The 16,184-nt window shown below is 44.0% G+C and overlaps 1 protein-coding gene across 2 annotated transcripts in view; it reads left to right on the top strand.

Annotated features, from left to right (window-relative positions):
- Window positions 1-16,184, top strand: part of MATN2 (matrilin 2) — a 119,607-nt gene that overhangs the window by 78,188 nt on the left and 25,235 nt on the right. For both annotated transcript variants that reach the window (XM_032468316.1, XM_032468315.1), the window contains exons 6-8: window positions 302-424; window positions 7,731-7,853; window positions 13,851-13,973. In XM_032468316.1, coding sequence (XP_032324207.1) covers window positions 302-424; window positions 7,731-7,853; window positions 13,851-13,973 — 369 coding nt within the window. The remainder of the gene's footprint in view (window positions 1-301; window positions 425-7,730; window positions 7,854-13,850; window positions 13,974-16,184) is intronic.

The raw sequence follows: 16,184 nt of genomic DNA, 5'->3' as shown, positions 1-16,184 counted from the left end.
TCTTTACTTTTGTAGCTTAATAATTGTAAATGTGCCTTGTGGTTTCTCTGATTTGCATTTCTTTAACTTTTAAATACAGTTGTTCCTGTGTTCTTTAGTATCTTCTGATACGAATCGTCTGATCCAGGCTCCTGATTTTTGGGTGGAGGAGGGGAAGGCCCTAGATTCACATTTATTTATCCATGCTCTTTTTGGGGCAACAGTATGAATCCTTACTTATATTTGTTACAAGTATGCTTCCATACTGCTATGCCCCTTACCTCTTTGTGTTCCTACTCATTCTGTGTTTTAATCTCCACAGCTGTGGACTACTGTGCCACGGAAGACCACGGATGCGAACATGAGTGTGTAAATGCCGATGGCTCCTACTTTTGCCGGTGCCCCAAAGGATTTGCTCTTAACTCAGATAAAAAGACATGCACAAGTAAGTTACACGAGATACACAAAAATTTTTTTGCTGCTATTATAATAAGCACTGCAGCCATGGAAATCTCCCAGGTGTATACATCTTCCAAATACAGGACTATGTGCTGGGGTGGGAGTGGGGGTCTTATACCTTCTGCCCTATTCTTTCTTTGTCAGGCCTTTCTTAACTTGTCCTGAGACGTAGCCCACTCCATCTCCAAGCCACCCTTCACAGCATCTGGTGAAGTATGTATCTTTACTTAGAGACCACACGTGGGAGGGTTTCTCCAGCATCTGCTGAGCGCGCTGACAATCAGACCCTCTTACTTCATGCTGGCTCAGCCGGGCTGTGCCCACCAGTATTTACAGGGCTTAAGAAATACTTTCATTGAAGCTTTGTGGCTTGTGGGCTTCAGCTCTGACTCCACACAAGGACAGGAAAAATCGCTGAGCCGAAAGGAGTTGACTGGTTTCTCCTGGGTGGGGGAGGGCAATCTGCAGAGAACACCTCATTTTTGTTTTTGTTTTTTAATGTTTGGCCTGTTTAGCTCTGTTTGATTTTAACTATACACGTACAAATCAGAATTAATTTGAGTTTTGCACATCTGACTATGACAACGTATAAATGGAGGGTGGTCATTAGTTTGGCAAAATGATTCTAAAAGCATTCTTTTAAATGTAAAGATGTGTCAGAACACTTAAGGGATTGTGTATGGATTATTACCATCCTATAGAGAGGTTCACTTGAGAAAAGCTTGTTTTTAAAGTATTAGGGCCCAGCATTTTCATTATTTTTTTTTTTACTTTATTACAGTGTTTTGTTTTGTTGGGGTGGGTAATTAGGTTTATTTATTTTAATGGATATACTGGGGATTGAACCCAAGACCTCGTGCAGGCTAAGCATGCACTCTACCACTGAGCTATAGCTTCCCCAAGGCCCAGCATTTTTAAAAAGTGAAGCTTAATAACAATTTAGAATAAATCACCTCTGAAACATACATCAGTGAGAAAATAGGACTTCATAAAAAGTTTGTATACTCCCAGACTTTCCAAATACAACTATTACATAAAGCAGGATATGCCTGTCCAGTTTTTAAAAAGTATTCCCCCCGCCGAACTCCTAAAACATAAACTTGCTCTTCAGTCCCTAAATATTAATAGTTTACAAACACCAGTGCTGGCGGCAGGGGTGGAGTAGGGAACTGTAAGGGACACAGGAGGTCAGAACATGCATTTCTGGAGCCCAAACCACATGCTGATAGCAGTGAATAAGGCCAGGTCCTTCCTGGAGAAGATCTTGGCTGAGTATTAATGGCAGAGCTGTCATTCATCAGGCAAAGAGGGGTGAGATGGAGGTAACCAGGAAGAGGGAAGATGTGCAGAGATATCAGCCAGACTCATCTCCTCACCTGGCACAAGACTGGTGTACGGTTGTTCATTGCAAGAATAAGTGAATTTGTGAATGGACCGTTCTGTTCCTAGTCTCCCTTCCCTTCTGGATATTCTGAGTTATAAACCAGCAGGCTGGGCTGTGGCAGTGTTTGGGGAGTTGTGGTTGCTGGGCTGATGAGTCAGTTCTCCCCATCAAAGGGGAGGCCACGTGCTGCCGGGCAGCCTCGGCCTCTGTTCAAATCCCTGCTCATCTGCTTTTTTGCTGGATGAGCTTGGGCAAGTTATTTATGCCTCAGTTTCCTCAGTTTTAACCGGGTAGATCATACTGCCTACTTCATAGTGTTGTCTTGAAGACTAAATGAGAGGATTCATAAAAACCATTTAACAAATCACCTGGTGCCAAGCAAATTCTTTTAAGGGATGACACTGGCTTCAAAGACTTTAAATGGGTATTTATTGAGCATATACCACATGCCTGAGTTAAGTTTAATAGTGCACAAAAAATTCAAGACTTGGCCCCCACCTTCCACCAGAGGCTGGTTGGGAACACGAGCCACACAGAGCAGCTCAGTCATCTGCAAGGTGTTACAGGACTGAAGGCTCACAGTGTGATATGTACGAGTGAAGGGAAGGAGGAGACCAGCTGGACCAGAAGAGGTGCGGCTGCTACCACCACCCTGGGATGAGGCCTGGAGGAACACACATCTTCTAGCTAGGCTCCTTCCTGCCTCTGCAGAACTCCCTCCCTGGCCAGGGTTACCTGACTTCCACCCCCAACCGCAGTTCCCAGAGCCTCACCATCACCCCTGTACTGTGCTCAGCCTGTCCCCTATCCCAGAATCTCATGGGATGTGGAGGATTACATGCCCCAGGATTGTGCAAACAAGGGGACCCTGGAAGGAGACCCTGGAAGCAGAGCAGGGGGATGGGGAGAGGAGTTCTGGCTGAAACTCAGAAGAGGGACTGGTCCAGCTGTGAGGTCTCACTGACTCGGCTCAGAGACCCATAGTTCAGCTGTCTTCAGGCCTGTTGGAGTCAAGACCCAGAAGCGGGTCACCCCATGCGTGGGCAGAGAAGAGTGTGGGGCAGTCCAAAGGGTCTGGGCAAACAGCATCTGGGAGATGTGTCCTCTAGAAGAGCCCCCTTCCTACTGTGCTGGGGGCAGGGCAGGGAGCCAGACCTGGGGAGAAGCCTGGCAAGAGAAAGGAGACCCCCAGAGTACTTGGAAGGCTGGGAGAACAGAGGATAAGGCAGTCCAGCTGTGAGACCGGAGACACTTGGCAGTGCTCCAGATCTGCAGAGGGACAGGAGCCCGAACTGAGAAGGAGGGAGCAGTTAAGACAGCAGAAACACGGGATGGAGGTAGAAGCTCAGAATGAAGGCAGGCATCCCTGTTGGTAATTAATGAGGCATCGCATCAGCTTCCAGCCAAGTCAGAGCCTGGCTGCTGCTGTGAGGTTGAGAGATTAAAAAAATATATATTTTTTTCTACTCCTCATAAACTTGCAAAAAATGAAATAAAAGATAGTTCCTTAAATTTTAGTCTCTATTTTTAACCAAAAGTATATTTGAAAAGTTCAACCAATTAGGAAGTGTGCAATTATTGCCTAAAAAAAGTAAACTAGTCAATGTAGTCTACCAAGCATGATTAATTTATGATTAAGCCCAAATGTACATAATAGAGCTTTATGTTCCTGGACAAATAATACACTTAAAAATGTGCATAGTGCTCAAAAAAGCACCACTTTTATTGACTGACTTACATCAGAAACTAGATGGCTCATTTAATAAATGTGTGGTCAGAAAAAACTGACGGACATAGTAACTATTTGATGTCAAAGATTCAGATTCCAGAAGAGATACATAAAGTTTACGAGGGTGGCCTAATGTGTCAAAAGAACAAAAATAAACTGTAATATCAGAGATTACATATTCATTTCTGTATGCTGTTTATACTTAACCAATGTCTATAGACTAAATCACAATAAGTAAATTATTTTTTTAAAAATGCACCTCCATATCAACTCCTTACCCTAAAGAAATGCATATAAATTTATCAGAATATTTTCTAGAGGGGAGAAGGGTGGAAATATGCAGGTACCATCAATTTGTAAAATATTGGCAACTTTTCTTTACTTTGGTAAAATACATATAATGTAAAATTTACCATTGTAACCATTTTTAAGTGTACAATTCTGTGGCATTAAACACATTCACGTTGTTGTACAACCATCACCACCCTCCAGCTACAGCGCTTTTTCATCTCCCTAAACTGAAACTGTCCCCATTAAATAATAATTCCCACTCCTCCATTCTTCACCCAGCCCCTGGCAGCCACCATTCTACTTTCTATCTCTATGAATTTGGCTACTCCAGGTACGTCATATAAGTGGAATCATAATATTTGGCCTTTTGTGACTGGCTTATTTCATTTAGCATAATATCCTCAAGGTTCATCCATGATGTGGCATGTGTCAGAATTTCTACCTTGTTTAAGGCTGACTAATATTCCATTGTATGTATAGACCATATTTTGTTTATTCATTCACTTGAGTTGCTTCCACCTTTCAGTTATTGTGAATAGTGCTGCTATGAACATTGATGTACATGTATCTGTTCAAGTCCTTGCTTTTAACTGCTGGGTATATACTTAAAAGTGAAACTGCTGGATCACATGGAGGCAAAAATTTTAGAGGTCTAAATGAGCCATTACCCCTGAGCTGGCATGAGAACATTCCCAGATGTTCAGGGTCTTTTCACGGGAAGGATAGAGGACTCCAGTCTGCTGGACAGGGATTCGTGTCTTTGGCTGTCAAGGGGACTGTGGGTTTCAGATCTGCTGCTTAAGCATCTAACACCTATAATGTTCAGCAGAGACAATTGTGGATGTCATATTTTGCACCTCGCTGTTTATTCCTTGCTGACTTTGAGATCACCATCCTCATTATTTTTCAGACCTCATTGATAACTTGGTTGACATTTCCATCCTTATTTTTCAAATAGAAGTGCTTTCATAAAATACTAAATATTTGTACTTGCATGAAGAGTGAAATACAGATGAAGAAAATAACTTTTTTACCGAATCAGCTACAGAAGAACTAGAATGCACCAGTCTTTGGGTTTCCTGGCTAGCTTGTTAAGCTGCTGAGCCCCACTGTCTTCCTGCAGCCATGCCACTGACCTTTGTGAGCCCTGTGTGTATGAATCAGAGACCCTTGGTTGGAAGTTCAGCCTACTTCTAGCCCAACCACCTATCCTACAATATCTTCACCATGTCATCATCCAGCCTCCACTTGAATACCCCTACTGACAGGATACTCACTACCCCACATGCAGTGCATTCCTCTTTGTACAGCTCTGACTCTTAGAAAGTGATTCCTTAAACTGAGCTGTTATCTACTTCCTTGCACTTTGAGACCAACAGAACAAATTAAGCTTCTAGCATTTTCTTGGTCTTGAAGAATGAGTCATATCAGAATAATTTTATTTCGCTTAGTAGACTAGCCAGGCATGGAAAACGTGGGAGCAATGATCCAGACTTTAATAGACCTTTGACAATTTGCTAATGAGATTCCCGTGCCCCAGATGGAGAAATGTGTGCTGGATGGAAGAATCATTGGTTGAGTTTGTAACTGGCTGAATGTCTCAGCTGAGATCGTCCTGGAGGGAAGTTTTTAAACTGCCTGGTAGAAGAAGCATCGGGGAGGGTGTGCGAGCTGTCTTCTGTTCTAAGTGATCCAGGTTGGTTCTTAGTGGGCAATGTTTACACATCTAAACTTTCACAAAACACTCCATTAAGAGTAATACCAAGAACCATTTACTTATTCAACAGATATCTGTTGAACACCTACTGTGTGCCAGATACCTTTGTAGACACTGGGAATGCAGTGGTAAATAAAACAGACCAAAGACTTCTGTCCCAGTGGAGCTGATATCTATCAGAGCAGGGTAACAGAGGATTACGGGTCTCAACAAGAAAGTGATGTTTGCTCAAAGATTTGAAGGCACTGAGGGAAGGATGAGATTTTTGAAGCAGAGGAATCAGTGCTGGTGCAAAGGTCCTGAGGCAGAAACTGTGATGCCTGGCAACTTTGAGGGACAGCAGGGAGGTTGATATGACTAGAATAGAGTGAGAGGTGGTGAGGTAGGTGTGGTCCGTAGAGATGTAGCTTGTCCTCTCCACAATAATACATTTGCTTCCTATCTCCCCAAATTCCATTGACACCTGGGAGCTCATCATCACTCCCCTACTCTGAGATCCCAGACTGGCTTTGTTTGTTTGCCTGTATTTTGTGTGTTGTATATAGACATCAGAAGCTGTACATATTGTTCCCAGCAATGTTCCCTGATTATTTTCTTCTCCAAATTACCAGGCACCTCCCACACTGTTCTTTTTTCTATTTTATTTCTGCCATTTTCCATGGCAACTAGCTTCACAATTGTGTATGTGTATATTTATTTTTAATACCTTTTCTAATTGCAAAAATAATATAGACTCCTTGTAGGAAACTGGATAGTATAGAAATTAAATTGTATAAAATGAAATAATCTGTAATGACAAACAAATGGGGTAAAATGTTAACAATAGATGAATCTGGGTAGAGAGCAGATAGGCATTTCTTGTACCTGTCTACCTGTAGTTTTATGTTTGCAAACTTCTGTAAATTTAAGATCATTTCAAAAAGTTTTTTAAAAATACCTTTATATGTGATTGTGGTATTACAGCTATAGTCTTTTATTTAAGTTTATTTTATTTATTTATATTTATTTGTTTATTTATTATTTGGTGAGGGGAGTTAATTAGGTTTATTTAGTATTTATTTATTCTTAGAAGAAGTATTGGGAATTGAACCCAGGACCTCATGCATGCAAAGCTTGCGCTCTACCACTGAGCTATGCCCTCCTCCCCTTGCAGTTATATTCTTTAAAGACGTCCAGTTTTTTAAGGATACATTATGAAATATTTATGGAAAAAATTATATAACATCTGGGATTTGCCTTCAAGTAATACAGACTCTTAGCACAGGGGCTGGGAGTGGACAGGAAACAGGATCAATCAGAGATTGAGTCTCTTGAGGCCAAGTGATATGTACATGGATTTATTATACTAGTCCTCCATTTTTGTATATGTTTAAAATTTCCATGACTTTAAATTGGGAAGAATTGGCATCTTCTCAATGTTTTTTCTTTCAAGAACATTGTATGCCTTTATCTTACTCACTTTGTTTCCTTTGGTACAGGCTGGGAAAACTCTCATTTTCACCAAATTCTTCATTATGAAAATGATCTATGTAGTTCATATGTTATTTAAAACCATAAAAATCCTCATCAAAGCAAGAAGACTCTTCTTAGGACCCCAATGGTGGCCACTTATTTCAAGCAATTTTAGAGAATGCATCCACGTTCCACTATAGCAAAATACTTGGTGCAGACCTTTGAATAGCAGTCCCTTTTCATATCTAAAAAAAATGTATACAAATAAAATCTCATTATTAAAAATTCCATGTGACCATTTTTCCCTGAACATTTTGGTTTAAATTAATGTGTACCTAGAGATCAATATTCCCTGGCTGTGAACCCTGGAGATGATTTAAATTTACATGTAAATTCAGTTAAACATTCAGCTAAGCTTTCTCTTCCCAGCCTGTGACAGCACTAACAACACCCAGTCAGACTCTTTCATTTTAGTGGCTCTGATGTGAACCAGGACCAGGAAAGCATCTTCACAAATTTGTTTGTTGCATAACCATTTTGTAACATATCAAAAATTTCTCTTCCCAGGAAATAGCTTCTTTGAGAGATCCCTCCATGGCTTGAGTGTTTGAGGTCACAGAAATTTATCTGTTTAGGAAAAGTTAAGACTGCAGATCGCTTGGTTTTCCTATGCTAGATTTATAGTTTTGTCCATCACTATGATTTTTCTTTCTTCCCAGAGATAGACTACTGTGCCTCGCTGAGACATGGATGCCAGCACGAGTGTGTGAACACGGATGATTCCTATTCCTGCCGCTGCCTGAAAGGCTTCACCCTGAATCCGGATCAGAAAACCTGCAGAAGTAAGTGGCGCTGGGGTTGGAGAAGGACTTGTTGTGTGGGTTCCCTGCTGGGTGTTCCCTTTCCTTGCACATCTCAAGCAGGTATACGTGTACTTAGCAATTGTGTTTACTAACATTTTTTTCTGCCCTTTACTGTACCTTTTGTCTCACCTGACCCTGTGATGGGGATGAATTCTAGAGACTGAATAGACTGGGTCTGCTCATTGGATTCATTCAGCGTAGTTGAGGGCCAAGCTGAAGCTCCCACCTGTCTGAAATGAGGGTGCACCCCGTTTTCTCCTTACCCGCGCAACATGTATTTGGGACTTGGAGAAAGAACAGCCTAGGCCTGGACATGGGGGGAAAAGAACTCGTTTCTTCTAGTCCTACCTGATAAGATGCTTGATGGCTGCTAAGAAGGGGTAAGTTGTAGCTCTCTTCTCTTTGATATGAAGGAAGAAAAATTATACGACTCTGAGGTATCTCTGCAGCATTCAAGAGGTACATTGGAGGGGATGGGGTATAGCCCAGTGATAGAGGGTATGCTTAGCATGTGCGAGGTACTGGGTTCAATCCCCAGTACTTCCACTGAAAAGAATAATAATAATTTTTATTATATTATTTATTTATTATATTATTATTATAATAATTATATTTATTTATTATAAAATAAATATTTTTATATATATTATTATTTATATTATTATTAAACCTAAAATTTTCTTTTTAAAGAAGTACACTGGTGTCAGCAGGATGATATTAAGGATGTGCTGAGTGACTCAGATGCCTGTCATCTGACATCTCAGAGGGCTTGACCTGGGATCTAGAACATGGGATCTTTCTAAGAGATTTGTCCCAGGGCAAGCCCTAGAATGGAAAGTCTACAAGGACAGAGATCCTTCTCTTTTTCTCGTTTTTGAATCCTCAGCACCTCAAAGCGTTTGGTATATGTTGGGGAGACACTGTATTTATTGAATGAATAAATGAATGAATAAGTGGGTCTCAGATTTATCCTGGAGAAACTGCAACCATCACAGAATTACTCCATCTTGTTAGAAAGATGGTGCTATGGAGGCATGCAGGTTGTGGATTTTTTCAAAATGCATTCCCGAAGTCAGTCCACACTTAGGCACGCGGAATTGTCCGCGTTCTCCCGACAGTGTCTGTGGAACTCCCATTTATAAATATATTCTTCTGTGTTCTTCTTCACCCACTTCTTCCTGGTGATATGTACAGCAAGGTTATATATCACGGGACCAGATTTTCAAAAGTTTGACCATATATCTTTCTTAAAAAGCACTGCGGGCTATAGAACTAAACTCACAAGCTGCATTCTGCTTACAGCAGGTGTTAATTTACACACTCACTCTAATACGTGTTAAGCCTTGTACAGTGGCAGATGGTGGCAGGGCCCAGATTTGGAAATTGAGCCTCTCTTATAAAAGATAATTCCCACCACCTTGCCTGGATGCAAACCCTGGAAACATTCAAGCATTAGATGGGAATTTTAACGAGAGCATTCAGAATGTGAAAACAGTTAGACGGACTATTTTCCATTAGACCACACATGCATGCCGTATGCGGGAGAGGCTGGCTCTCTGGCCCGGCCGCTCCTCCCTGTGCTATTTACACCTTTTTTAAAGGGTGAGAGTGTCAGTGGCTGACTACACCCAGGGATAATCACTCACAGGTGGACTCATTTGTGGACCAAAATCTCTTACATGGGGGATCATGAGATCTGGTTCGACTCAGACACTCGTGGTCTCAAGCTTCATTGTGTGTGTGTTGCTGAGGGAGGGAGAAGGAAACGAGTCAAGCGTGTGGTCATCAGTGGAGAGGAATTGGCTCGAAGTGCTGCATCTCTTACCAATCATCTAAGATCCCCTCACCTTCTGCCACTCCCCCCACATCCTGCCTGGAGAGGCACTTGGCATAAGAGAAGGGTCCAAGGCAGCGCATGCATTGCATCGTTATCGAGGGAGGAGGCAGGCCAAGGACAGAAGGATGTGGAGCAGAAGGGACCATTTGGGGATAGTTTGACAGCCACAAATCAGCCCACAGATGGCCTGTTTGCAGGCTGGGGTCCAGCCCAGAGTCCCTAACGCTCATTCATATATATTCCATGATAGATCCATTTCCTCTTTAGCCAGGTGCCCTACTTTTTCATCCAAGAAAAATGAAATTTGTTTCTAAAACCTGATGTCCTCATCAGCCCTTCTCGCAACATCCTGCCTCATGGTTACTTTTTCCATTGTCTTTGCTGCAAACCCAGCCCTCGATTCCCAAGGTCAGCCTCTTACAGCCGCCCCTGCCTTAATGTCTGCACTCCGTGGATTATAGCAGACAGCTGTTAACGGAAAGTGAGCGCTCACCATCTCTCTGGAGCATTACGTGGAAGAGAGAAGCAAAGAAATCGGGTTGAAAATCTGGAGCTTGTTATTAGGAGGCTGAGGATCTTGACAGCACTGAAGATCTTGAGCCCAGGGTACAGCCATTTACATTTAATGGACAGTTGATGGATGGGGGCTATTTTCAAATCTAATAAGAAATCTGTTTTTCAAAGAAATTTGATATCATCCAATTAAACTGGAAAAAAAAAACAACTGTTGAAGGCAGAATCCTACTGAAGAAAACACCCTTGGCCCGGATTTGTTCTTCCTCCTCATCCAGGCACAATTTCTTTTTCTGGAAAGCGCTGTCATCAACTTAAAGCATAAATTATTAAGGCAGCGATGCAGAGCACAGGCAAGGGGAGTGGCCTGGCTGTCTAGGGGCTCCCCAGGGTGGACTTGGAGGCACGTGTGACCCGTGTGCTGGGCTCCAGGACTGCTTATGCTGGCACCGCGGCTGGTGCTCCCTGTCACTGGGGGACAGCACACTCTAAACAGGAGCGTGGGCCCCACAGGTTGAACGGAGCTGGGGGACACAAGAGCCAGTCTTAGCAGTGTCACTCAGGCTGGCCATGTGACTCTGGACGCGCTGCTTTGCCTCTCTGGACTCTGATTTCCTAAACCGAAGGAACATGATTTTTTTTTAATTGAAGTATTGTCAGTTTGCAATGTTGTGTCAATTTCTGGTGCACAGCGTGATTTTCTGCTTTAGTATTTTGTAGCCTGGCCAGTTTTTCTAAAGCCTACTATCTGTGCTACTCAGTTGGCATTACAGTTTACTGTCGGGGTCTCTGATCTTTCATATTTTTATGTCTTACCTTCTCAGTGAGGAGTCCAGCGAGTTGGCACTCATAAGCGCTGTTTCATTGGTCATCTGACAGTCTTGCCATCTGACTTTGCAGGGTTAATGGACACTCTGGGCTTTGCCAGATAAAGCTGTACCCATGTGTAGCTCTTCACAGTTAGTGAGGAGCCTCGACCAGATGAGGGGGGTGTAGTCGGTGCTCAGTAAATACTGACTGAATGAATAAATGAGTCCATAAATAGCCAAGTAACTTGAAGGATTGTGACTCAGACATGGAAAGAAGGCAAAGATCTACAGTCAGACATCTGCTGTAAGGAACAATACACAGAAGAGTCATTTTTGAATTGCTGTATGCCAGATAGCTGAGTGATAACCTCTTTAAGAATCTAAATGTTTTTCAACTTAATTATTGTGTGTAAATCTTAAAGACAATGCTGGCCATCTAAAAACTATAGTAACATATACATAACAATATTTACCCTATTAACCATTTTAACGTGTACAGTTCAGTGGTATTAAGTATCTTCATGTTGTTGTGCGGCCATCACCACCATCCAGCTCCAGAAATTTAGCATCTCCCCAAACTGAAGCTCTATCGATTCTCTGTCCCCCAGCCCCTGGCAGTCACCATTCTGTCTTCTGTCTCTTTGAATGTGCCTATTCTAGGTACTTCACATAAATAGAATAATAGAGTTTGTCCTTCTGTAACTAGCTTATTTCACTTAGCATAATGTCTTCAAGGTTCACCATACGTGGCATATGTTAGAATTTCCTTCCTTTTTCAAGGCTGAATAGTATTCCACATTATGTATATACCACACTTTGCTTACCCATCCATCTGTCAGTAGACACTTGGGTTGCTTCCACCTTTTGGCCATTGTGAACAGTGCTGCTATGAATGTGGATATACATGCAAGGATCTATTTGAGTCCCTGCTTTCAGTTTTTTTGAGTATAAACCCAGAAGTGGGATTGCTGCATCATTGGTGATTCTGTGTTTAATTTTTGTTTTGTTTTGTTTTTGTTTTGGGGAAGAGGTAATTAGGTTTGTTTGTTTGTTTATTTTATTTTCTTAATAGAAGTACTTGGTACTGAACCCAGGGCCTCATGCGTGCTAAGCACATACTCTACCACTGAGCTATAGCCTCCCCTGTATGTTTAATTTTTTAAGGAACCTCCATACTGTTTTCCATAGTGGCTAAATGCTGGCTTTTTGAAACAGCATTTACCGAAGATAATTTCACCTTTCTCTGCTGGTGCAATGAAGTGATTCCTGCAGGCCCCACGCTGTGTGGCCCCAGACCGTGGGCCCTTTGTGTGCTGTGTCTGTTGGCTTAGCTCTTTGTGTGGCTGTTCGCATGTGGCCTGTGTATTCATGCCAGGCCTCTTTTTCTCCACTGAAGCTCGTTACTTGTTCCCTGGCATTTAGTTCTGTTCCGCACAGGTCAGGCTGTTGATGAGTTCCCAGTTGATAGAGGGGAACTGCGCACAGCTAACAGTACTCCTCTCCTCATGCAGAAGGGGTGAGGCATGGAGAGAGGACCCAAGGATCCATGACTCTCGTGGTGGCATCTTTTCTCTTAGGCCAGCGCCTGTGTGTCATAGGAGTTCTCTCCCAGTGCTCAGTCTGCAGCCATGGGAAGTTCCTTCCACCTGCCACGTGGGAGGGCACTTCACGGACCCTTGAAGGAATGGGTCTGAGGTCCCTTGGGTATGGGTTTCATTTCATTTCTTTTCATACATCTTTGTCTTCTCTGGAAGGAAAATCTTTCCTAAGGGTCCCCATAAACTTCTTATGTCTCACTGGTGAGAACCAGGCGTATTCCCATCTCTAGACCCAATTACTGACAAAGGAGAGCGTGGTTGCCAGGCTGGCTTAGACCAGTCATGACTCATGCCTTGGGGGTCAGGGTTCTTATTTCAAGAAGACAGGCTAATGGTTGTTGGCAAGGCAACCAGCCGTGTCTGCCACATCCCCGGAGGCGGTGGGGGGTGGATAACAATGCAGTTAAACGGAGCCAGCTCAGCTACTGAGGTTGGTGGTGCCCATCTCCCCGCAGTATCAGTCTCATTAAGGCCCTCCACAAGCTCCCTTTATTTCCCTTTATAGTTCTCAATCTCCCCCATAACCTGCTCTGTGTCAGGGGTCTTGTGGTTTTTCGCATCTTCTACCAAGGAGTGAAATTTCTGATTGGTTTCTGGTTATAACACTGCTTCCATCACTGGCAGAAACACAGCCTGAATAGAGGTGAGTGTCACCAGGAGGCCAGGACTCCAATGACCTGGGCCAGCATCACAGGTGAGGCCTCCCTAGTTTCTTGATATGAACACTGTCGTGATCTCACACGAGTGAGGTTAAGCATTTGGACCCCTCTTAATGTAACTGTCCTTTTCCTGCCTCTCTTATATGGCTGGGTATCTTGTAAGATCAGCTTTTGTTTATTCTGCCTTGTGCTGTCTGAGGTGATTGTCAGATGTCCCGGCAGACAGCAGCTCCCTACCTGCTTTCAGCCTTAGTGATCAGGTTAACTGGAAGAAGAGACTGAATTTTCCCAGCTTTTCCATCTTTCTTGGGAAGGGATAGGCTGAAAGCTTTGTCCCTCAGCCAGCTTTTAGGCCATCAGAGCAGGGAAAGAGCTGTGCTGGAGAATGTGGAGGTACACTTCAGGTGCCAGGTTCTCTTTCAGACAAGCTCGTGGAGAGCAGAAGCTGTTTTCTCTGTCCCACAGAGCATCTCATTTACTGAACATTTACTGTCAGAGGCTGACCTGAGCCCTGGGAGAAGCCCCGAGCCTGAGCGAGGGTCTGCCCTTTCTTTCTTCAGGGATCAACTACTGTGCGCTGAACAAGCCCGGCTGTGAGCATGAATGCATCAACACAGAAGAGGGCTACTACTGCCGCTGCCGCCGGGGCTACACCCTGGACCCCAACGGCAAGACCTGCAGCCGTGAGTGTCGCCGGGGCAGGGGCTCTGACGGGAGGGCCAGCTTCACACACAGGCCTGGGCTCGCTAGCAGCCGGTCACTCTGGAAGCTCCTGGGTTTCCTGTGAGCCTGATGGTCTGACAGCCTTAACCATCCTTGCTTCACTTTCATCATGCATAAAATGGGACTATTCATGCTACCTACCTCATAGATTGGATTGTGAGGATTAAAAGAATCAATACACATAAAACACTTAGAAAAGTGCTGCTGAGCATGCAATAAGCACCCAATAAAAATCAGCTAATAATTTTATTTGCTACTGAGAGCAATGATTAAGTCAGACCAGCCTACCTTCAAATCCAAGCTCTACTACATACTAGATGTGTGACCCTGGGCAAGTTATTTAAGATCACCAAGCTTTGATTTCCCCACCTGTTTAAAGAGGTGAAGATAGTATAGTATTGATCTCCTAGATTTGTTCAGGGAAATAATCGGGGCCATTTCAATCACTTAGCACAGTGCCTGGCTCAGGGAAATTAAATGATACAATTTAATTTTTAAATGCAATTAGAGATAAATGCAAATTATCTTTAAATGCAATGCAAGATAACAGTTCCTTCTGATCACGGAGCCTGGGAAAGTGACCAGTGCTGGCCTCAGGTTAGGACGAGAGACTGGAGGAGACAGACCTCAGAAAGCACATGGAGAACCACACAGCTGATCTGAGGGTGGAGCTGAGAGACATGGGACTTTTTCTGAAGCCTTTTCTTACTTTTCTTGTGTAAGAGGCACAACAAAGCTCCACTTGGTGATGTAAATGCATGGAAACTTGCTGGCTTTGCCAACTGGATGGTTCCATCATTTTTTATGAGGCATCGTCTCCATTGGTCCAGGCCAGCAAGGGTTGGGGCATGTGACACTGTGGTAGATGCCTGTGACCCTAGTGTGCTGGGAGAGGGGCTCCTTGACACGGCCAGCACAGAAGGAGCCCTTTGTGTGGCTTTCCAGCAAGTAGCACATCTGCTCCAGTTTGGGGGACAGAAATAGATTGTGAATGAGAACAGTGCAGCTGTTCAGCATTTGGACTTTAAACTGCCACGAGGGGAAGTTTCACAGATGAAGTACTAGGTAGAGAGCAGTTTTGGGGAAAACTTGTGCCCCCTAGTCTTCGGAGGGAATAGAGTGCCTCGATGAGTTTTTCTAAGGATTGACCTTGGGATTCAAAGAATTTTTGCACCAGGAAGTTGGCACTGCTCTGCATTTGCCTCTGGATGTCCCTAAGTCCTTATGAGAAGCCAGTGGGGAGCAAGAGTCCTTCCATTCTAGTCCACCAAGGAGATGCCCTGGTGAAGATGGATCTGTATACAGCCTGCCTTCTTTCAGGAGGGAGGGGTCTGCCAGCTGACAGCTCTGGCAGGTATCCCATGGCAGGCTGGGCATGACCCAGATGAGGCACCTAGAATCCCAGGGGCCACAACCTGCCTCTCCTTCCCAGCATGCCTTGGGGGAGCCTAGCAGCACTCAGAGGACGGCCCGGAAGAGATGGAGCCATTCTGTCTCTCTGGGATCTAGCAGGAAGGACCATCTAATCAGCTTCAAGAAAGTATAAACCAAGCCATTTCTTCAGAGGAGTCACCAGAGAAAGCCCTGGTGTCCTGTTCCCCAGGGGGGCCCAGAGAGCCCCAGGCCATTGGGACAGGAAGCCTTTTGAGACACTGCTGTGAGCACTTTCCAGGCGCTCACTCGCTTTTCTGCATCAGAGACTTACGAGCCACCTACATTCTCATCCCTATTAAAGATGGGGAAACTGTGGCGCAAAAAGATTAAGTAAGTTTCCAGGGTCACACGATTGGTAAGTGTTAGAACCAGGATGTGAATACAGGCCTCTGGCTCCTGAGAGCCTGCAAGGATGCTTTTTTTAAAAGATAGATGGTGGTGAAAGTGTGGGAAATTTTTTCTTTTTTTTTGCAGTAGACACATCCACTGGTAGAATGTTCCAGAAGGCACCAGTTCCAGGCCCTGTGGGGGTCAAAGAGGCCCACCTGATGGCCCTTGCACAAGGCCTCCAGTGTCTCTCCAGCCTCCGGGTGTGCATTTTTGCCATCAAGGAAATCTGGGAGGCAGCCTGCAGGGCTGTCTTGTGGGAGCCGTTCACCACAGCTGTGTGTCTGTTACCCTAGCAGGCCAGCTGTGCAGGCTCGGGTGCCAGGATCGGCCACACAGGCAGGCCTTGG

This window comes from Camelus ferus, chromosome 25 (assembly GCF_009834535.1).
Source record: "Camelus ferus isolate YT-003-E chromosome 25, BCGSAC_Cfer_1.0, whole genome shotgun sequence".
Lineage (NCBI taxonomy): Eukaryota > Metazoa > Chordata > Mammalia > Artiodactyla > Camelidae > Camelus > Camelus ferus.
The sequence above is the reverse complement of the archived record's forward strand: the minus strand, read 5'-3'. Positions and strand labels throughout refer to the sequence as shown.